Below are 22,219 nucleotides of genomic sequence, written 5' to 3'. Positions count from 1 at the left end.
AGTGAAAATAACATCCCCATTTAGTTCATCCAATATATCATCTAATCTAGGGATAGGATGACGATACTTTACCGTGATTTTATTGACGGCTCTACAATTGATGCACATCTGCCAAGTTCCATCTTTCTTTGGTACTAGGATGATTGGTACAACACATGGACTCATAGATTCACGAATCAACCCTTTTGCCATTAACTCCTCCACTTGCCTTTGAAGTTCTTTTGTCTCCTCAGGGTTACTTCTATAGGCTGGTCGATTTGGAATTTGTGCTCCGGGAATAAAGTCAATTTGATGCTCAATTCCTCAAATCGGGGGTAACTTATTAGGTATCTCTCCGAGGAATAAATCCTTAAACTCCTGCAAAAAAAAGGGAAATACTAGAAGGAAGGTTAGACTGACTTACAGAAGATAAACAAAAACTCTTACAATAATAAAAAATAGATTTTGGCTTTTGTTAATGCTCCTCTCTTTTTCTCTCCTCTCACCCTCATTTCTCGACCTCACTAATGCCTTTTCACTCACCTCTTCTCTCTTCAACCCTCACTGATTTTATCACTCTTATTTTCTCTCACCTTAACCGTTTCCCTTCTCATAGATTGTTCTTGTAACATTCTTTGCATGTAGAGTTGATCTTCAAACACTTTAGCAAGTGACAAAGGTGGCAAAACATACTTCTTCCCATCCTTAGCAATAGTAAATTTATTTGTTCGTCCATGATGTAGTGCTGATCGATCGAATTACCAAGGCCTCTCCAATAACATATGACATGCTTGCATGGGTACTACATCACATAATACCTCATCAGAAAAAGAACCAATAGAAAAGTTCAGAAGCACCTGTTTAGTAACTTTGAGTTCGTTACTATCATTCAACCATTGTAACCGATAAGGATTGGGATGTGGAATTGTTGATATCCCCAATCGGCTTGCCAACACATTGTTCACCACGTTGCAACAACTTCCTCCATCAATAATTAGTAAGCATGTCTTTCCAAGTACCTTGCAATGAGCATGAAAGATGTGCTCTCGTTGCTCAATGTCACCACTCACTCCCATCTTCAATGTTTTATGAGTGACTAAGTTAACTCTATGTCCTCCTTTGCTATCCACCTCTTCTATATCACTACAATCTTCTAAGACGGGCATATCATCTGATTCATGTTCGGACTCACTTTCGGGTACTAACTCACCATACTTCATAACCATCGCCTTTTGATTCGAACACTCTCTTGCGTAGTGCCCTCTCCCTTGGCACTTAAAACACACAATTTCACGAGTTCTTGTGGGTTTTTTTAGTACTTTTGTATTTTGGAGTAGTTCCACCAATTTGCAACTTCCCAAATGCTTTTGAATCAACCTGAGGCTTTTGATCACTTTTAGAGCTAAATTCGGATTTAGTTTTGAAATTACCTCTTGGATCTGACTCCCATGGAGTGGAAGTAGTGCCTTTGAACTTTGATCTCCCCTTCTCAACCTCTTGAAGTTGTCTCTCAATTTTTATCGCTTTATGGAGCATCTCCTAGCTTAAGAGGGTTGCGAATCTCCCTCTTCATTCCCATGAGAAATCTAACCATGGTAGCTTCCTTATCTTCTTGTATATCAGTTCGGATTAGTTCCATCTCCAATTGTTTATGATAATCTTCAACAGATTGGTTACCTTGAGATATAGATTGCAGTTCTTTCAATAACTCCTTATAATAGTGAGCCGGCACAAATCTCTTTTTCATGACCTTCTTCAATTCCCCCCCATGTTCGTATGGGTTCATCACCATCTCTCTTTCTTGTGCGCTTTAATTGGTCCCACCAGACAGCCACATATTTAGTTAGTTCAGATACTACAAGTTTCACCTTCTTCTCCTCAGAATACTCATGTATGTCAAAGATTGTTTCAACCTTTCGTACCTAATATAAAAAATAATATATAAATCTTAACTTAATATATAATAGATTAGTTAATAATCTAATCAATATTATTATAAATAATAGAGCATTATAGAAAATAATAGAGAATTTAAGGAAATCATATATAGAGATTAGTAAAACGATCGATGGTCAATAGCAACGCGCTTTACCTTTGAGTGTCGTTATTGACGCATTAATAGATACGCACATTACATATAGGCATCGCTATTTGATCATATAATATAGAAATGATTAAAAATCCCGGAGTTGACAAATTCACATTATTATATACTCTTTCCGATCCACAATAGATGTCTTTCTAGTAGGTTTTTTTCATTCCATAATACATGATGTTTTGATTCAGTCCATGCATATTAGTTGACTTTTACAAAATATACCCTTATTTAAGTTGTCGTTTTACTTTGGGAATAGATAAAAATTAATTAATGGATGTAATTAGTATAAGGGTAATAAAGTCATTTAGTTAAAATTAATTGCATCTCTTAATTCTTGTACCTTAATCTTAAAAGACATCAATTATGGAACAAAGAGAGAGTAGTAAAATATATTCTCATTTGTGACATGTCTTTTAAACACGCGTCACAACTAACAGTCATTTGTGATGCTTGTTACATTGATACGTTGCAAATGCTAAATTCAATGATAATTTACGATGAACATTTGTGTAACTATCGCTATTGAGGTGTCACCAATGCCCATTTTTTCACTAGTGTTGGTTGGAACCGGGTGACGACTCTATCTTTTAGAAATTAAGTGTTACAATGTAATCAGTTATATTAAACTGTGTGATACTATTCCTCCTTGGCTATACCAAAAGTAAGCAAGATTTAAATGATGCTCCACTTATTATCCCTCGAAAGTAACATTGGAAGAAAGACCCATGAAACAGAATATGGGGGGACAAGCTTCTAGTAATTCACAGTGGCAACTCTATTGGGATTTGAAAATAGAAACTTTGGTTAAACTATTAATTAGAGAAAAAAATTAACTAATACTTTTCAAACCTGGAGTAGCCTCGATAAAATGTGCCTCACACCAAGTACTCGGTTTTATGAGGGGAGCTTCTATAGTAAGATCAATTACCTTGAGTTATATTTCTGAAAATCTTTAGTGGTCTCAAGAAAATATGACTCCACCACACCAAGTACCGAGCAACCTAAGGAAGCTTTGAGAATATGAATCAGTCGTTTTTTTTAATTATCTAATTAGTTAAAGCTTGTGGGTTTAATATTTGGATAATACCAAAAAAAAAAAACATTGTTAAAACTTTAAAATTTTCTAAGTAGTTTTACCTATTTGCAATCATCAAATTACACATTAACGTGTTTGGTCCCTTTTAACCTTGATGTGCATATATCTGGTTTCCATGTTCTCACTAAGGCATCAGAATGGGATCGCCGATCACCGGCCCCGCCTTAATCCTTTTTTTTTATCTTACCTCAAGTGTAGAAAGGATTTCAACCATCATTGGAGCACTACCTCCCATATGTCCTATCATCATTAATTTAATTGGTAGTTCAAAAACTACAAATACCTTCCTCATTACATCCATGATCCAACACTTATTCTAACTCATTACACAATACATACACAAAGCAAGCACAACACAAATGAAAATGTCTATCCATTTGCATATTCAACTCCACATTCTGCCTCCACTTCTTTCTATTTCAAGCTATACTCAATCTCTTTCTCTTTCCAATCTCTTCCTCTTTCTATTTCATGTTCTCTGTTTCTTTCTCTTTTCACTCTTTCAGTATTTCACATTCCTTTTCAAATATATCTAGCTTTCTAAATAACCTAAGGATGACAAAAAAAATTCCCTTTGATTCATATGTGGGTTCATCTACTCAAAGAAATTAAATGCATTTGGTTTTTTCAAATTATCACACATAATTTCACGAAAAAATAAATAATCAGAGACTTGTAGAGAGAAGAAGAATGAGAAGAAACCAAGTCGCAAAACAGAAAATTATTTCTTGACCCAAAGTTCCTATAGTTGAGCTACTTTCCTAGATTCGAATCGCTACAAGAAGTTAAAAATTGTTCTTGGATTCCACAATGATATATCCATCTATCCCTAAACTTCCAAAAAATTTACGTTTATATAAGGAGGAATCCATTTATGGTGTTTAGGGATTCTGATTTAACCTTTGGAATTAATTGAATTAAGGAGATGAATGAATGTAGTAACTTGTATGGATTTTAGGTTTAGGGTTTGTGGAAATGAACTTGAAAACGATCGGAAAGAGATGAAGAAATTAAGAAATGGAGGAGAGAGAGGATGGGATATGGCAAGAGAGAAGACGACCTTTTATGGGAAGTGGTGAATTTTATTAGAAATGGAGGGAAATTTCTAAGGAGTATCAAGGTAATTCAAACACAGGTGGAGCACGCATTTATTTTGGAGTTAGAAAAAAAATGCTGATATGGCAGATTGATCGGGTTAATCAATCATTTTTTGGCTATGTAATTATAGATTTTATTTTTTGTAAAAAATAAAAATTATGAATTGGTAAGAAAAAAGGTGTACAATGTGATGGGATAAAACAAGAACACCCCTACATTTTTTGTTTCAAAAGTTTATATTTATATTCACATGCACAAATAAATTAAACAAAGAGTAATTAAGAAAAGAGAAAGTGAGGAAGGATTATAGAATTTTAATGAATTGGAGTTTTTTTTTTGAAACAATTAATGAATTGGAGTTGTGTATGCAAAAACGTCAGTTTCCTTTTTTTTTGTATTTTGTCGTTAATTTTTCGGTCATATAAATAAAACAAATACGTCAAAATTTTGAAAGTCATATGATACATTTTCAAATCTACAAGACGGAATATATATATTAGATTTTTATCAACATTCAGGAAAAAAAGAACAAGAATAGTAGAAATAATGGAATACAATACGTGTATAAACTCAACAAGGTGGAATTTAAGTTTTATGAGCACCAGTGGTCTAGTGGTAGAATAGTACCCTGCCACGGTACAGACCTGGGTTCGATTCTCGGTTGGTGCAACTGATTTTTTTATATTTCATTTTGCGCCTGATTTTAAAGTGGACCGTCTGAATGAAGACTGAACTAGTGAATAAGCTATAATTAATGCGCATTTCTAGGGTACTATGTTTACATTTTGCCACTTGGCTGCAAATTGAATCCGAAAATGACCATTTTGTTTTTTCTTTCCAGTATCCTAATACGACACGTGGACATGGTGGTCTGTTGTAACTTGTATTCGTCAACAACCACCTGTGCCCATTCAAACCAATACATGGATTTGCTTTTAGGTAAATTCAAATAAAACCCATGTGGTTTCACTAATTTTCAGATAAAGGACTGTGGTTTACTTTTTGTCAAAACGAGGACTGAGGTTTTCAAATTTAGTAAAATAAAGACTTTTTCGATTGATACTATTAAAATCACCATTGACGACTTCAAAAATGACATATTTTAAAAACTACTAATATTCTAAGCAACTTTAATTCTTCAACTTTTTTATTTCGAGATTATTTAGATGATATTTGGTAAAAAGAGAGAAAGTTAATGTTTAGAGAAAGAAAGTTCCAAAAAAAAAAATGATTTTCTAAAATCGAAAATGCAGTTACATAGAAAATATGGCATTGAACAACTTTAATTCTTGAAAATTTTCATTTTCAAGTCGTTAAAGATAGTTTTAATAGCATTATTAAAAGTGTGAAACCTCAATCCTCGTTTTGACAAAAAGTAAATCATAATCCTTTATCTGAAAATTAATGAAACCACAGGGGTTTATTTGAACTTTACCCTTTGCTTTTTGTAGTCCATCATATAAGGGTGTTGTTAAACCCAGCCCCAATTTCCCACCTCTAGCCCCGTGAAAGGACGAAAGTACCATTTGAGGCTTTGAGGTGGGAAATTGGTGTTGTTAAACCCAGCCCCAATTTCCCAGTTGTATGCACACAAATTATGTTGCGCACAAAAATATGTTAAGTAATAATATATTACTATAGGTATTTCAGAAAAAAAAATTAACATGTGATAAGGACATCTCTACCACCATGGCACGAAAGTCATATGGCACGCTGAGCCATATGTCACATGGCATGCCACTAAAGAAGTCAATACAAGTAAAGTCCAGGAGCAGCATGGCACGACGTGCCACCAGACGTGCTAAGGAGCTCGACGTGCGATTGAATGGCGAAGAATGAAAGATCCAATACTTGACTCGCACGTCGTGTGGGTCATATGGCACGGCGTGTGAGTCCCTTTTAGTTGCCTTCTCCGTCAAGTTCATCAAGGGAAAAACAAGAACTGCCACCAGCTATTTACTGTTTTGACATTCTACTTATTTACTGTTTTACTATTCTACTTATTAACATTTATCTTTCCTATCCTATCCCTGTTAGCCCTAATGAAGCATTTTGGTCTTTTAACTTGAATTAGGGAGGGGTATATATGCTCCTTAATTTAAGGAAACACAACTTTATCAAATCAAACATTTTAGCCTCCTTGAGAGCTTTGGATTTATCCAATTTGGGATTACTCATCCTTTAAGTCTAACTTGAGAAGTTTACAATCTTTGTTGGTTTAAGATTAAAACCTTCCCATCAATTTAATCAACATCAACGTGTCATTCATCAAATGTTGTTATAATAGTTTATAGACCCTATACAAATTAAATAATTATTATTTTAATACTTGACAATAGAAATTGAAAAGAATAAATAGGTGGTAGGGGTGCACACAAAAATCCGAAAAACCGAAAAACTGGAAAACCAAACCGAAACCAAACCGAAAATAAGGTTAACCGAAACCGATGGACTAGTGTACGGTTTTTAATTTTTAAAATAATGGTTAATGATTACGGTTACGGTTTCTTTATTCCAAAAACCGTGGTTAACCGAAACCGACCGAATCTCAATTAAATATTTAAAAAATATAAAATTAGATTTATTTATATGGATAAACAATTATTTAGTCCATATATTTTTTTTATAATTCATTAATCAATCCACTATTTAATTATAAGGTCTTTAAATTTTTTCACTTTTAATGGTTTAGTCCTTCTATCAAATATTAACATCAAATGAGACGGAAATATATAAATAACTCTTAGTTAATTTGTTACTGTCTCTCTAATTTCAGTTTATGCGGATTTTTTTTCTTTTATAGTTTTGGATGTAAAAACAATGATAAAATTTTATTACTTGTTTTCCAAAACTTTATTAGGAGCATTTTGCCTTTTTTTATCCGTTTAATTTTCTTTAGCACATTTTTAGATGGAGATTTGATATATGGACTAAACAATTTAACGAAATCAAAACTGAGGGATCATAATGCACGCACATCTCCCTCTCCGCAATTAATCTCTTCAACTCGCCATTGACCCGCCGTCTCCTTCAAAATAAAATTTGGAATTCTTTTATTATTTTTATTTTTATTTACTAATGGTTAGAAACCGAAATAAAAGGTTAACCGACCGAAATAATTGGTTATCCGATTAGTGGTTAACTGAATTTAATGGACTAGTGTATGGTTAGTATTTTTAAAAAACCGATTAAATGGTTAACCGACCAAATTAACCTTAATGGACTGGTTAACCGACCACGTGCACCCCTAATAGGTGGAGTATATTGTTAGTTCTGTACTTATTTTTAATGTTAATTATGTTAAATTCTTAAAAATCTTCATTATTAGTGGGTTGTGCATTCCCAATATGACTCGATACCCGTTGTAAGGCTTCTCGCCTCCATGCTATGAAGAAAAAAAATCTTCATTATTTCAAGTGAGATTTATAAAGATATTTTAATAAACTAATTTTATAATTTAGATAAATTAATTATTTTTAAGTTATGTATTATTATTTGAAAAGAGTTATATAGTAAAAAAAAGTGTGTTAAATGTATCGATGGTCACACAATTTTATCTAATATTGTGATATTAATCATTGTTTTTTAATTTCTACCAGTAAAACAATTAAAGTTTATGTTTGTTTCAATGAAATCAAATTTGATGATTATATTTAGCAATTATAATATTGGAATGCTAATTTACAATTATATATGCCACATCATCGTCGTCGTATCAAAAAACCATTACACCACATAGAATTATAGATTAGAAAATCAACGAAATAAATAATTTTTTATTGAGCTTAAAGGTAATTAATTCGATCGTGATATGCTATTTTTGACATGTAATATTAATGTTGTGTTTGAGCAAATTATTCAAATCAACATTTCTACAATAAAATTTGATAAAAAAATTATTTCATTAAGATGTCTTTCATAAATTATTACTTGAAGTTGAAATGATGAATAATTGTTAATTGATCATAATTAATATTAAAAATAAGTATAAATTAAAAATATATTTATTTATTTATTTTATTTCCAATAGTAATATTTGACCATTTAAATATTTATTTTTTAGTTTCTATGAGGCCCACAAACTATATTGCAATTATATATAGAAAATGTCCAGAAAAAAAATGTGGGCAAAAGACTTCATCTCACGTACCATCTTAAATCGATCCATAGTTCCTGACAAAATTCCCCTTGATGCATCCATGTCATTGCCCTAAAGGAAAGAATATCATGTCATTGCAATATAAAGAAAACAGATCAACAAGAACAGAAATAACATGAGGAAGAAACTATGAATGCAGACCATTCTGTCCAACATGCGATTATGGCCGTCCACCTCCTCATTTATAACTACAGAAGTATAGTGCATCAAAATTTGTTGGGAACATGTATAAATAGCTAAAAATGTAAAAGTAGAGATGCTTATGTTTGATATAATTCCATTTTTGCTTTGGACATATTTTGAGAACCTGCAAAAGCTTATAACATCTATATTTTAAAATTTTGAACTAAAAATTATAAAGGTCTGGTGATTATAACTTCACTCATTTCTTCAATTAAAAAAAAATTATGTATTTTAGAATTTGTTTTATAGGTTTTCAAATAAGATCCAAGTAACATAATGACTTGATTGTTTTCTCTTTGAACTTGCTGAAAAACTACCACTTTTGGTTCCTTCTGCAGGGGATATATCATAGAGGCAAAGTAACACTCCTCAATTTACATTTTAAACTTTTACCACAAGCTCTCTCTCACTCATCTATTGAAGCAAATTTAATACAAAGTTTTACAAGCATTGAACCAAAATTAATTACTTCTTTTTGAATTTGAGCTTCATCAGATGATACGTTTTTAGTTCAGTACAAAAGGGGATATGTTATTTTTAGAAAATTAAGAAAGAAGATGAGGCTGGTTGCCATCAAGTTGAACCAACTCATGAGAAAGCCTATCTCATGAATGGTAGATCAAATTGCAACATGAGAAAAACATTCAAGGCTAAGATAAATGATGAATTTCGAGTCAAAAGTAAGTAATTACCAGACAAGAATTTTAAAGAAATGAATATATAAAGTAATATTTCAATTAATATAACAGAGCAATTAGAAATCTAGCTTCTTCAACATGCTTTATCACATTCACAGATACTACATTCATTCACCAAGATGAATCGGGCTATTCTACTCCATATCGTAGCATATACTAAGCTGATAGTTGGTCCACACAGCATAGACAAGTATACAACTATATGTACCAGGCTTGTTGTCTACTTGTAGTTGTATAACTCAATCTAATCGCATGCCCTAGCAAACCACCAAGATAGAATAGACAACATAATCATTAATCAGCTTTCAAGACCTTATTTTGCACTATAAACCATCCTTGTAACACAGAATATGACCTGCTTAAATTTCATGTAAAAATTCAATAACTCATGCACTATGTTGCACTGGAACTCCTTTTCAGTAGCGTTTCCGCTTTTCGTTTCTTTTTCCTTCACTGTGTCCGTTTGTGCTTCTGTATCTTTGCAACATAGCTCATGCATTAATAATCACCTGATGGCTTACTTTTAATCTGGGATTAGTTTGGAGAATAAGCACTCCACATCAATTTGTTTCCAAAACTTAAGCAATTCATTCTACATTCACATTACTATTCTGACTGCAGAGAGTTTTCTAGGAAATAATAAGAAATACTGGAGTTGACTTTCGATGCTCCAGACAAAAAAACCCATGCAGAAATACGTATCTGGATCACAGCGCTAAATTAATTAACTAATACATATTATGAATGAAGTTGAGAGAAGTTAAAAATAGTAAAAAGACAACTAAGGATCAAAAATTTAGTAAGAAAGTAAAGCACAAATGCCAAGTCTACTATGTGAGAGAACAGCGAACCAAGAAACCATTCGGAACGCATCCACGGAAAAGGGAAAATAGAATTTCTGAATTGCAATAACAGAATCGTTTTCTGAATAAGATAACCGCGATAATGTACATAAAATAATCTATACACGGATCTAAATAAGCACATCTAGCAAAAATTAAATAAAACACAAGTACACGAAAAACGAAAGTAAAGAGGCAGTGGCGGAACAAGGACCCCGGATGACCCGGGGCTCAAACATATCAGCAAAAAAAATTTCAAAACGTAACAAAAACGAAATTAATTGTGGGGTTGACGGTAAATTTTCAAAGTCCGGCCCGTTACGGCTGAGCAAAATTTTTTTAGCCTCCAGCGCATTAAAACTGTAAAATTGTTATCAGTTTTTTTAGAAACTAGCATTGAACTATAGAAAATTAATTTTCTTTAATGGTAAAGACATAATAAAAATGAAGTCAAAAGTGTTATCAAAATAAAAATAAATAAAAAACTTTTTAAAAGAAAATGAGGTTGAAGGGAGTTGAACATAGACCTCTCAAATAGAAGTAAACATTTTTAACCATTTTATCTACCTTTAAACATTGAAATAAATCCTACATAGAATCAATATAATTCTCTCCAAAATATTATCAGACACCATTACTAATTTTTTTTTTCAATCCCCTCCTAGTTCCGCCCCTGCATGAATCGATTAATGTTATATCTACCATGTAAATGATGTACATAATGATTTTCACTAATCAAATACACTATCGTAATACCGTGAAATTTCTCCGGATGCACATGTTTTCCACCACACCCAATTCTTCCTCAAATTTCACCCAGTTTTAATTTGGATATTGCTATATACCGCTCTCAAATTCCGGTTCACCGCACCCTTTTGACCATATTGCCCTTGTCATTTTTTTTCTTCCAAAACCTTAAAAACATTCTCTCCCGAGCACAAATCCCGGATTTTCCAAAAATGGATCCAAGCATTCCCGAAGATAATGATTTCGAACACGAGGTAATATTACGATTATTAAAAACGTAATTTTTTAATTTTGAATTTTTTTTTTCGTTGGTTTTTGCCTGAGCGGGTGGCGCATACTGCCCGTTCCTTAGGCCGAACGGGTATCCGTTCGGCCTAAGGAACGGGCAGTATGCGCCACCCGATCCACCCATGGAACGGGTGGTATGCGCCACCCGTTCCACCTATGGAACGTGTGGTACGCGCTGCCCGTTCCACCTACGGAACGGGCAGTACGCGATGCCCGTTTCCGCCTATGGTGAAACGGGCAGCCTGCCCAAACGGGTGCGGCGCACCAGTCGGCCATAGGGCCGACTGGTGCGCCGCAAACGTTTGACCTCTCGGTCAAACGGATGCGCCGCGCGGCTCTCCTTCTGGTGGGCCGCGCGGCGCACTTGACCCACCATAAGGTGGGACGGGTAACGATCCCATCCCACCTTACGGTGGATTGGGTGCGCCGCGCGGCCCACCAGAAGGAGAGCCGCACGGCGATTCCCTCCTCCACCTTTGGTGGAACGGATAGTTCGTCCGTTCCACCAAAGGTGGAGAAGGGAAATCACACCCGTTTGGTGCGATTCCGGGTTTTTTTTTCCTCCGATTTCGGAGGCAAAAATCATGATTACGTTAAATTTTTTGATGTAAAACACTTACCGTAATACCTATGAATCATTTGCCCATGCCTATCCTTGGTGTCATGTCGTTTTAGCTCGGTTTTTTAAAAATGCTAAGAAGATAGAGAGGATTTGAGAAAGTGAACTTTTCTTGTTTGAAAAAGTGACAAGGGCAATATTGTCAATAGGGTGCGGTGAACCGGAATTCGGGTGTGGTATATAGCAGCCCACTTTAATTTTTTACTGCCCCTCTCCCTCTCTCTCTATATACTCCCCAGCAAAATACCGCGCTGCTTCTGTTTTTCCCGTATCTACTCTTTCCTCTGTTGGGGATAATTTCCAATTACAGCTTCCCTCGTAAGGTACCTTCGCTCCTTCCACTCTCTCTGCTTCTACTCAATTACTTCTTTATTATTCATTCAGATCTGGACTTTCTACCTCGCTATTCCCTTTCGACTGCCATACCATATTGTTTGTGAATTTCAGCTCAAATGGAAGTTATTTTTGATTATGTGTCGCATAATCTTGTCTTTCTAATATATTTTTCTTTTGATGTTTTAGTGCTTGAGCGCACCAGGAACAGATTCGCGGAATATATATATTGCGATCTTTAGGCCATGAATCCCAGAAGGTTAGTCCGATCGTAGTTGTTCTGTTCCTAATTTAAAAATCGACACCTCTTTATATCAAAACGACGTCGTTTTGGTCATGAGAAAAACGACTTCGTCTTGATTTTAATGAAAATAAATCAGAACTAAAAGGCACAGCCAGCACAACAGCTAAATTAATACCTAAATCCCTAATTCAGAAGAGGAGAGCAACGAACGATATCGCACACCGCCGGCTCAACTCAAGGGAATCGCACAAGACAAGAGGAGAGGAGCAGCCAGTCTCCACCGCCGGCCACCGTTCAGTTCAGTCGCTGCACTGCACAAAACGCAAAACGCAGGTGATTTTTTGTTTATCTTTTTTGTGCCTTTGTTGAGATGCCTATATTTGTTTGGTTTGAGATGCACCTATGAGTTTGTTCACTGTGTGTTGGCTTGATTTTTGGTTGTAATTATTGGATGGCTTTGCTGCGTTTTTGGTTTTACTGCGTTTTCGGTTGATTTATATGATGAAATGAGATTAAAAAAAAAGGAAGAGTAGTGATAGAATAATGATATGTATATATGTATGAATGGATTAGAAATATATTAACCTTGCTCTTTGATTGATTGAATGCTTGCTTATTACAATTTTGTAAGGACTCCTTCACTTCTTACGGTGAAGCTTTTCAGTGATGGAGTTTTTTTACCAAATTCCTATTGAAATTGGGATTGAAATTGGGATTGAATTGGGATTGAATTGATTGGGATTGAAATTTCTATTAGTTGAAATTACTCTCATTTGAATTGCTGTTAGTTTAATTACTGTTTGTATTTAGTTGAATTGGGATTGAAATTGCTGTTATTTGAATTACTGTTTGTATTTAGTTGAATTGGGATTGAAATTGCTGTTAGTTGAATTGCTATCACTTGCATATTGGTCTTTTCAGAATGGACAAATGCATAACTAAAAGACGTTTCAAATTTTTTTTGCTGATATATTTTAGCCCCGGGTAATCCGGGGTCCTGGTTCCGCCACTGACGACAATTCATGGGTTCCCTGACCTCTTCCGCCACAACCGAATCCCTATCCAACATGGAGCAATTCCTTTGTGAGCGATTGCTCGACCACAGCCAGCCTATCTCCGACCGATTCAGGGCCCTCTTCTCTCTTCGTAACCTTAAAGGTCCCGCTCCTCGAGATGCCCTTATTCGCGGTTAGCTCTTTTTTCTGATGTCCTTGAAATATAATGCTTGGTCTATTTCAAATCTTTAGTTAGCGCTCTTGTGAATTTTGAAGTAGAAGTTTTCTAGTAATTATACTGGTTTTTGATCCTGCAAATACATATTGTGAACAATTATGCTTTTATAGATATGTATTTTGGCACTTCATTTATATGTGATGTAATGTTACTTAGTTGGGAATTTTCTTTAAAATTTTGTTTTCTTCGGTTTCAGATTTTCAGCACTTAGCAGCTACTTTTTCTATTCATCCAATGTTTAAGCACCTAAATTTAAGATGTTTGGTTAATATGCTATATTATCATTCTATATCTTGGCTAGTTCTGTCAATTTTAGTGATTCTTCATCAACTAAATTGATCTCTATTTCTATTTTATTTTATCCTCTTAGCTACAAGGGACTCTTCAAATTTGCTGGCTCATGAGGCAGCATTTGCATTGGGGCAAATGCAAGATTACGAAGCTATTCCTGCTTTAACAGCTATTCTAAATGACCTGTCTTTGCATCCTATTGTTCGCCATGAGGTGAGTTCTCACTGTTACTTATTTGTTTTGCTATTGTAGATGCCTTCTAATGCAACTTTGTGTCATTGCTTTGAAGGCTGCAGAAGCTCTTGGTGCAATTGGTTTATTGAGTAATGTCCCGCTTTTGAAGAATAGCTTGGCTGTTGATCCAGCTCAGGAGGTTAGGGAAACTTGTGAATTAGCTCTCAAGCGAATTGAGGAAATGAGTACTGCAGATAATTCTGATGGATCATCTACTGTTGAAAGATCGCCCTTTATGTCAGTTGACCCTGCTGCACCAGCTTCTTCTTGTTCTTCTGTTGATAAGCTGAGGTATATTTAATTTGTGTTGAGTGACATAAACCTTTTGCCATTTCTAATAATTTGTTGGATTGTTTTCTGATGTTAATTAACTTTAAGGGAAGCTCTTTTGGATGAAAAAAAGGCCATGTACGAGCGCTATGCTGCTCTTTTTGCACTTAGAAATATTGGTGGAGATGAAGCTGTTTCTGCTATTATTGAATCTTTGGGTGCACACAGTGCTTTGCTTAAGCATGAGGTGTGCTAAATTTCTCTCTTGTCCTATTCTATTTAGAGCTCTTATTAGGTCATTTTCCACCAATGAATTCGTGCCAAGTTTTCTAAGTTGTTTGATGTTGATGACGATTATATTTTGGTGATAAATGATCATAAAATGGTTATTTCTTGTCTGACTTGGTTTTTATTGTTTATGATTTAATTTTCAGATTTTGAATGCTTATGTTTGCATTTCATCACAATTTTCAGGTAGCTTATGTTTTGGGCCAATTGCAGAACAAAGCTGCTTCAGCTACGCTTAGCAGAATCCTTAGAGATGTAAATGAGCATCCTATGGTTAGGCATGAAGCAGCAGAAGCTCTTGGTTCCATAGCTGGTAAGTCAGTTACAGTTGTTTGATTTATTGAGTGTTATGATTCTTCTTTCATTAATTATGATGACTGAGCTTTGGTTAGAAAATATTGCAAGTCTGGGTTTCTTATTTGCAGCAGTACAAATATACAACGATTGTAGAAAATCAAAAGATATTTAAATAGATAAAAAAAAATTAGTTATTTGTATAAGCCATCATTATGAGCATTCATTATTATGCATATAGTTATTAAGCCGCTCCTCATGGGTATGTGTGTGGGGGAGCTGTTGTTTATTTGGGAAATGTAGGAACTGTTGCCTATCACTATATGGTTCTTGAAACTTAAGTTTCTATGTTGGAGCTGAATTGGCAGCTGAGTAAGAACATTATAACTTTATAGGCTTAACTCTGTTACATTGAATCCATCTAAGTGTTTACATCTGATAATATTTTAGATGAACAAAGCATTGCACTTCTTGAGGAATTTGCAAAGGATACAGAGCCTATTGTTTCGCAAAGCTGTGAAGTTGCTCTTAGCATGTTAGAATATGAAAGATCGGGAAAATCATTTGAGGTATTCATTTGAAAATTATAATCTTGATTTAGTTCCATAGATACTTAGCATAGCTTGAGAAGAAATAATTTGGCAATTCTTTCTTTGCAGTTCTTATTTATGCAAGATCCTTTATCACAAGTTTAAATTAACTGTGTTCGTAAAATTCCATTACTGATGGATGTGCCAATACCAAATCATCTCATCAAATCAACCTTTGAAGACATCTTTATGTAATTGAATACGGTGTGATGAGGAGGACAAGAAAAGAAATAGCAGAAAGATTATAGCTGATGTTACTGTGGTACGTACCACCTTATCTTCTATTGTGCAAAATGCGACATAACTGTGTTAAATTTCGCAGAACTGATAGACGATAGATTCTTACCATGTCTAGGGCATTTTTCTCCAAAAAATATTGCTAAACATCCCATGTGGAATTGTATTGAAATAGTAAGATGTTATTAGCTTGTCCTACAACAACAACAACAACAAAGCCTTAGTCCCGAAATGATTCGGGGTCGGCTAACATGAACCATCATATAAAACCGTGAAAATCAAGTCGTGTCAGCGACACAGATTCGCTCCCTCCACTCCGTCCTATCCACTACCATATTTTCCTGAATTCCCAATAAACTCATATCACTCTCGATCACCCTCCTCCAAGTTTGCTTAGGTCTTCCCCTACCCCTCACCACTACATCCCTTTGCCACTCTTCGGTTCTCCTAACCGGCGCATCAAGCGCTCTACGTCTCACATGGCCAAACCACCTTAGTCGGTTTTCTCTCATTTTATTCTCAATAGATGTGACCCCTACTTTTGTCCTAATTATTTCATTACGCACCCGGTCCTTTCTCGTGTGACCACACATCCATCTCAACATACGCATCTCCGCCACCGACATCTTATGGATGTGGCAGTGTTTCACTGCCCAACACTCCGTACCATATAACAATGCTGGTCTAATTGCCGTCCGGTAGAATTTTCCCTTCAATCTATTAGGCATGCCGGGATCACAAAGGAAACCCGTAGCACTCTTCCACTTCGACCAACCAGCTTTAATCCTATGGGCAACATCTCCATCTACTTCTCCATCCGTTTGGATAATAGATCCTAAATACCGGAAGCAATCCGAGGCCTGAACAACTCTCCCATCTAGGGTGATTGTCCCTGCCTTCCTACTCCTACGGCCGCTAAACTTACACTCCAAAAAGTCTGTCTTACTTCGACTCAACTTAAAGCCTCTAGATTCTAGAGTTTGCCTCCATAGTTCCAACTTCATCTCCACTCCTTCTTTCGTCTCATCAACCAACACAATATCATCTGCAAACAGCATGCACCATGGTATACCATCTTGAAGTGAACTTGTTAGTTCATCCATAACGATGGCAAAAAGAAATGGGCTTAGTGCGGAACCTTGATGCACTCCAATCGTAATAGGAAACTCTTCAGTCTTCCCAACACTAGTACGTACACTCGTGCATACTCCATCATACATGTCCTTTATGATGTCAATATATTTCCGCGAAATGCCTTTTCCAATATGTTATTAGCTTGTCCTACCGAGTATAAATACTTTGATGAGCTATTATGATTAAGCTTTCATGTGATTTTCTTATATCAAACTCTGGTTAGCTTACAACACTTTCTGTTTCAGATTCTTCTTAAAATTGTTAATTTATGTAAGGGTCAAGCAAATAGATTGAGCTATGATAGTCATAATTCAAAGATATTAAAGATATATTTTCTTCTATATTTGGGAAAGTTGACATACCTATGGAATTTTTTATATTCCTATCATTTATTGTTTATATATACTAGACAAATATCAATAAAAAAAAAAAGAAAAAAAAATATCGCATATTCTTCAACATGCATGAACAAAGAACACAAGAAAGTTAAACAATTGAGCACAGGGAGATGATGATTTAGGATTTAGGATGTTGGTTTAATTGAAACGTGAAAGCGTCAGTCAGGGTGATAATCTATTTGGATTTGTTTGGTATCCTACAACAACAGGATATGTAATGGAATGTCTATTATGCCAAAACTCATTGTAATATTTGATTATTAGTTATTAATTTTCTTATAATAGAAGTGCTATTATTGCATTATTGTTTCTTATTAAATTTTATGTAATTACCATTACGTTTAAATTTGGATATGATCTAATTGTTGGATGTAATTTCTAACCACCAATTTTTAGATCGACTTTATTTATTTATTCCGTTTTTTCTTTGTTTTTTTCTCGATTTTATGGTTTTTCCGGTTTTTTGGGTGGGTTTTCCACATTTTCTCTGTTCTTTTTCCTACGATTTTTGTCAAAAAAAAAAAAAAAATCTTTATCTTTCTTCAATTTTCCTCTTGTTTTCATTTTTTTCTCAAATTTTCCTTCGTTCCTCTCGCTATTATCTTCAATTGCATAAATAGAATTTACATCTCACTACCAAGTTAATTTCCAATTCATATTTATTATCAGTAATATATATGAATTAAATAGTTTTTTTTTTTTGTGAAATAATGCCAAGTTTTATTAACTTAAATCAGATGAAAGAATATTGCTAAGAAATGGTGACATGCCCACTCACCTTGAACAGACACAGAATGACCGCTTTTGCTAGAGCATGGGCAGTCGAATTCGCTGAACGCTTAATAAAAAAGATAGACCGCAACTCTAAATCTCGTAATAAATGAATACAATCAGAAATAATGTTAACTAAATATGAATGACCTTCTATACCTATTTGAATTGCCTTGACTATGACGAGACAATCCGATTGAATTTGAATTTTCTCACTAGGGCGATGCTTCTTAATCCAACTTAAATCCAAGACATGTCAGTCCAATCCAATACAAGATACATATGTTGGAAATACTTTGGAATTAGATCCACAAACCACAAGATCATAAGCTCATGTTAATCCATCAAGATCTAAAGCGGAAGCGTACCTGAATACATAGCGCAGCGGATTGAAGAGAATCAGAGACACTTTAGGGCTTGTTTGGATGGGGATTAATTAAAGTAAGGTAGGGTAAGGTAATGTAAGTGAGGTTTATAAAATAACTTGTTGTGTTTGGATGGAAGGTAAAGTAAGTGATGGTTAAATAATGTAATTGTGTTTGGTTTGAAGATAAAGTAAGGTAATGTTATATATAAAATTACTCTTATATCTTTACTTTTTTAACCTAAATAAAATAAATTACAAGCTTTGTTATATATATATATATATATAATACAAGCTATAAATATAGTCTAATAATAGTTAATCAACAAAAACAAAAACAATGTTAATTAAAAGTTTGGACATTGGATAGTATAAAGAGCTGGAGAAGCTTTAGCGATCTCCTTAGCAATTAGAGAGAGACCATTATTTTATCAAAAAAAAAAAAGACCATTAAAATAAAGAAAGCATGTTTGATGAAAAAAAAAAAACTAAAATAAATATTATAAAATACTTACTCTAGCTTACGGATGAAATAAAAAGAAGGAGGTTAATTTTGTCCAAAAAAATATTTAACCCTCATTCCCCTCCAAATTGGGGTGTAAAGAAAATAGGGATATATTTACCCTCACTTACCCTCACATACCTTACTCTTCATTTTACCTTCAAAACAAACAAGGTAATCTCCATACACGTACTTTACCTTACCTTCATTAACCTCCATCCAAACAAAGTGTTAGGTTGATTGGTCTTCTAGGACTAAAAGCAACTAACACATCTACACTTGATGGGGGAGGCTGTAGATTTAGAATGCTTATGCCCTAGGGATCATAACCCTCTATTTATAGTGAAAACCTAATTGTTGTAATTACTATTCAACCCATCATAGAATAGTATATTACAACTGGGTATCTACATATAAATAAGCTCATACCCATTATATAAGCTTTAGGTCCATAAACTAAATTAGACCACTTAATGGACAAATATATGATAGCCCATAATTTACTATATTATACATGTAAAACCCACATTGTGAATAAAAAATCCAACAATCTCCCACTTGGGTGAAACATATATATCCCTGTAAATTATGAAACCTTTATGACGTCAAAATATGCTATCATATTTACTATAGGCATATATCAACAATTCTGTCCATTAATCATGCTAAAACATAGAACCAAAGCAGAATCAGTCACCTTTAGTGTGACCTTACCAATAATGATCACATATGCTAGCATAACCAAATGACATGAATCAAGTATGGATGTGTAGCGTGGAAATTACATGTAATGTGATCTCAACATGTCTATTTTCAACTGGTCCACATTAGTGAGATCAAGACTATAACACTTGCAGAATGGAATAAACTTAAAACTTTATTAACTGGAATCGGTACCGAACAAACAAACATGTCTAAAACTAAAGAGCATCCAAAATACAAACTCCCACTGAACTCAAATTTTTGTAAGCAATTCAACACCCAAATGAGCAACATGCTCATGAAAGATCATGGGCAATAATCATTAACTGAGCGGATCCATGGAGTTTGTCCTAATATGCTCATTAGACACCGGTCCATTCTGAAATCTCTACTAGATATTTAATTACTAGTAGAACATAAGTGTTGACTTATTGTCATAATATATTATCTTTCTATATCCGAATTGCAGCCTAATGACAATTTCACAGTCAACCAAAAAACTAGATGCCTCATAATGCGCTATAAATATAGCTGTCATGATGGAAGAAATGATTCACTCATCTAATAAACTGAAATTAACTTTAAACAAAATGAGCATCCGATATAATCAGAATCAGTATACATAATGATCTCTACTTGATTTGACTCTGACACATTATATGCGAGCTTTATTCTATGTGAATAGCGCATGACCTTATTAGCTGCTTTTCTAAAACTTCAAAACTAAAAAATTTGCATATCTGCTCATTACCTCAAATATGAATACATATCAGAATGCATACGCACTTGAGCACACAAAAATAAGGTATAACTGTTTGGGTACTATTTGAGACTAAAATCGTCTCCTTTAATCATAAGGGTATCACCTGATTTTGAGTTCTCAAACAGAAAATAAATTTGCTCCCACTGAATCCAAAATATACATAATTATTAAACAAATTCATCTCAAAATCAATGAGACAATAACTTAATGAAATTTGTGATCATAACCAGTTAGCAATGCCATTATAACTTTAAAGAATCTTTCAATGAAACTAGAAAGAAAGTTTTTCACAAATAATATCTTCTTTTCGTCTGAAGTCTTTGACAACAATAAATACCTTATATCATCTTTTCATAATTGTCTTTGAGAAATTTGACAAGATTTGAAAACTCTAAATTAATGATCAACCCACAATCGAGAATTGGAACTCCTTATGGCATTGATAACTCAATACCATCTTTATGTTCCTAGAGGTATACAAAATAATGAAAAAAATTGTATTTCTCATTTCTCTAGTGAATTTCACTTTACTGGCATTTATTCTTGAGGTTGGGCATTAACCCACAATTGAGAATTGGAACTCCTTATGGCATGATAAACTCACACCATCTTTATGTTCCTAGAGATATACAAAATAATGAACAAAAAATTGTACTTCTCATTTCTCTACTGAATTTCACTTTACTTGCATTATTCTTGAGGTTGTTGAGATTGTTCTTGTGGATGAGGAATCACTTAACCATATTTCCCCTTGCAAGCTCAACATCCTCAAAGAATCTTGAATTACTTGTCTTATAAATTCTTAGTAGTGGGAACATAGAATTTAGAAACCCCTATATTCACAGTACCCAATAAAATAACAAACAATCATTCTTCAAAAACAACTTCTTTTCAACTTGTCTATATGACATAACCATAGGTTGATAACCCACACTTAAAGTGTTTAAGCTAGACTTTTACACTTTCCTAATGCTTGGAATTAAATTGTTTATTTTATTAGTACTTTAATTAGAACATAACATGCAATATTCATGTCAATTGCATATTTTAAGAAATGGCCACAAGTTTGTTGGTAGCTTTTCTTTTTACATTTGTTTGTTCTCCTTTATTAAAAATTGACACAAATTTTAAAATCTGAGAAATCTAGTAACTTGAGAACTTCATCTGATATAAGCTTTTCAATTTTCTTTGGATAAATGAAACTTATATTTAAAATTCTTTTTCATTAATATTCTTAAAATGTGCACCAGTTTGCAAGGTTTCATTATTTTAGAAAACAATATCAAACATATAAAGATTACCAAATATAAATAAATATATAGTGTTTATCATAACTAAATTTTGATAAAGACAATTTCTTATTCTTAAACAAACATATTTGAATTTGTTCAAAATAGAAACCAAAATCCACCTAACATATGGTGGTGCAATAAGTCTTCTTCAAATATGAATATATGTAATCTTAATATATATATTGTCAATACTTTATACCTTAACATTCCCATATAGATGTATCTTTCACCATCAAATGAATGTTAGTTTAGACAACCTTGCACAAACACATCAATATGAATAAACTTACCAAAAATATAATTCATCAAGTGTGTTCAAGCACAAAAAATTAACTTTAGAACAAACAAAAGAAGTGTACCTTTCTTTATACGCCAAGCACAGTTTTTGACATGATTCTTTTTATTGTGTCCAACTTTATTGCATAAGAAACAAGTAGTTTCTGAATTTTGTCTCTTTTTTTGCACTTTAATG

General features: G+C 33.9%; 1 protein-coding gene across 2 annotated transcripts; it reads left to right on the top strand.

Annotated features, from left to right (window-relative positions):
- Positions 1-12,067: 12,067 nt before the first annotated feature.
- Positions 12,068-17,654, top strand: LOC136218167 (deoxyhypusine hydroxylase-like). Of its 2 annotated transcripts, none has more exons than XM_066004932.1 (10): positions 12,068-12,130; positions 12,330-12,399; positions 12,577-12,717; positions 13,306-13,572; positions 13,988-14,121; positions 14,198-14,433; positions 14,521-14,659; positions 14,887-15,013; positions 15,445-15,563; positions 15,654-17,654. In XM_066004932.1, the coding sequence occupies exons 4-10, from the start codon at positions 13,407-13,409 to the stop codon at positions 15,687-15,689; spliced, it is 957 nt and encodes a 318-aa protein (XP_065861004.1). In that variant the 5' UTR covers positions 12,068-12,130; positions 12,330-12,399; positions 12,577-12,717; positions 13,306-13,406; the 3' UTR covers positions 15,690-17,654. The 2 variants fall into 2 exon arrangements, with proteins under 2 accessions (XP_065861004.1, XP_065861003.1); XM_066004931.1 differs by having other exon boundaries at positions 12,069-12,130; positions 13,363-13,572.
- The last annotated feature ends 4,565 nt before the right edge of the window (positions 17,655-22,219 follow it).

The sequence above is a fragment of the Euphorbia lathyris genome, chromosome 2, assembly GCF_963576675.1.
Source record: "Euphorbia lathyris chromosome 2, ddEupLath1.1, whole genome shotgun sequence".
NCBI classification, from domain to species: domain Eukaryota; kingdom Viridiplantae; phylum Streptophyta; class Magnoliopsida; order Malpighiales; family Euphorbiaceae; genus Euphorbia; species Euphorbia lathyris.
The sequence above is the reverse complement of the archived record's forward strand: the minus strand, read 5'-3'. Positions and strand labels throughout refer to the sequence as shown.

What these genes read in the sequence shown, in the direction of transcription:
- LOC136218167 (XM_066004932.1), top strand. Translation starts at nt 13,407, where the DNA reads ATGGGTTCCCTGACCTCTTCCGCCACAACCGAATCCCTATCCAACATG. An exon ending in TCGAGATGCCCTTATTCGCG is followed by an intron (nt 13,573 to 13,987) that starts GTTAGCTCTTTT and finishes TTATCCTCTTAG; the next exon opens with CTACAAGGGACTCTTCAAAT. An exon ending in ATCCTATTGTTCGCCATGAG is followed by an intron (nt 14,122 to 14,197) that starts GTGAGTTCTCAC and finishes ATTGCTTTGAAG; the next exon opens with GCTGCAGAAGCTCTTGGTGC.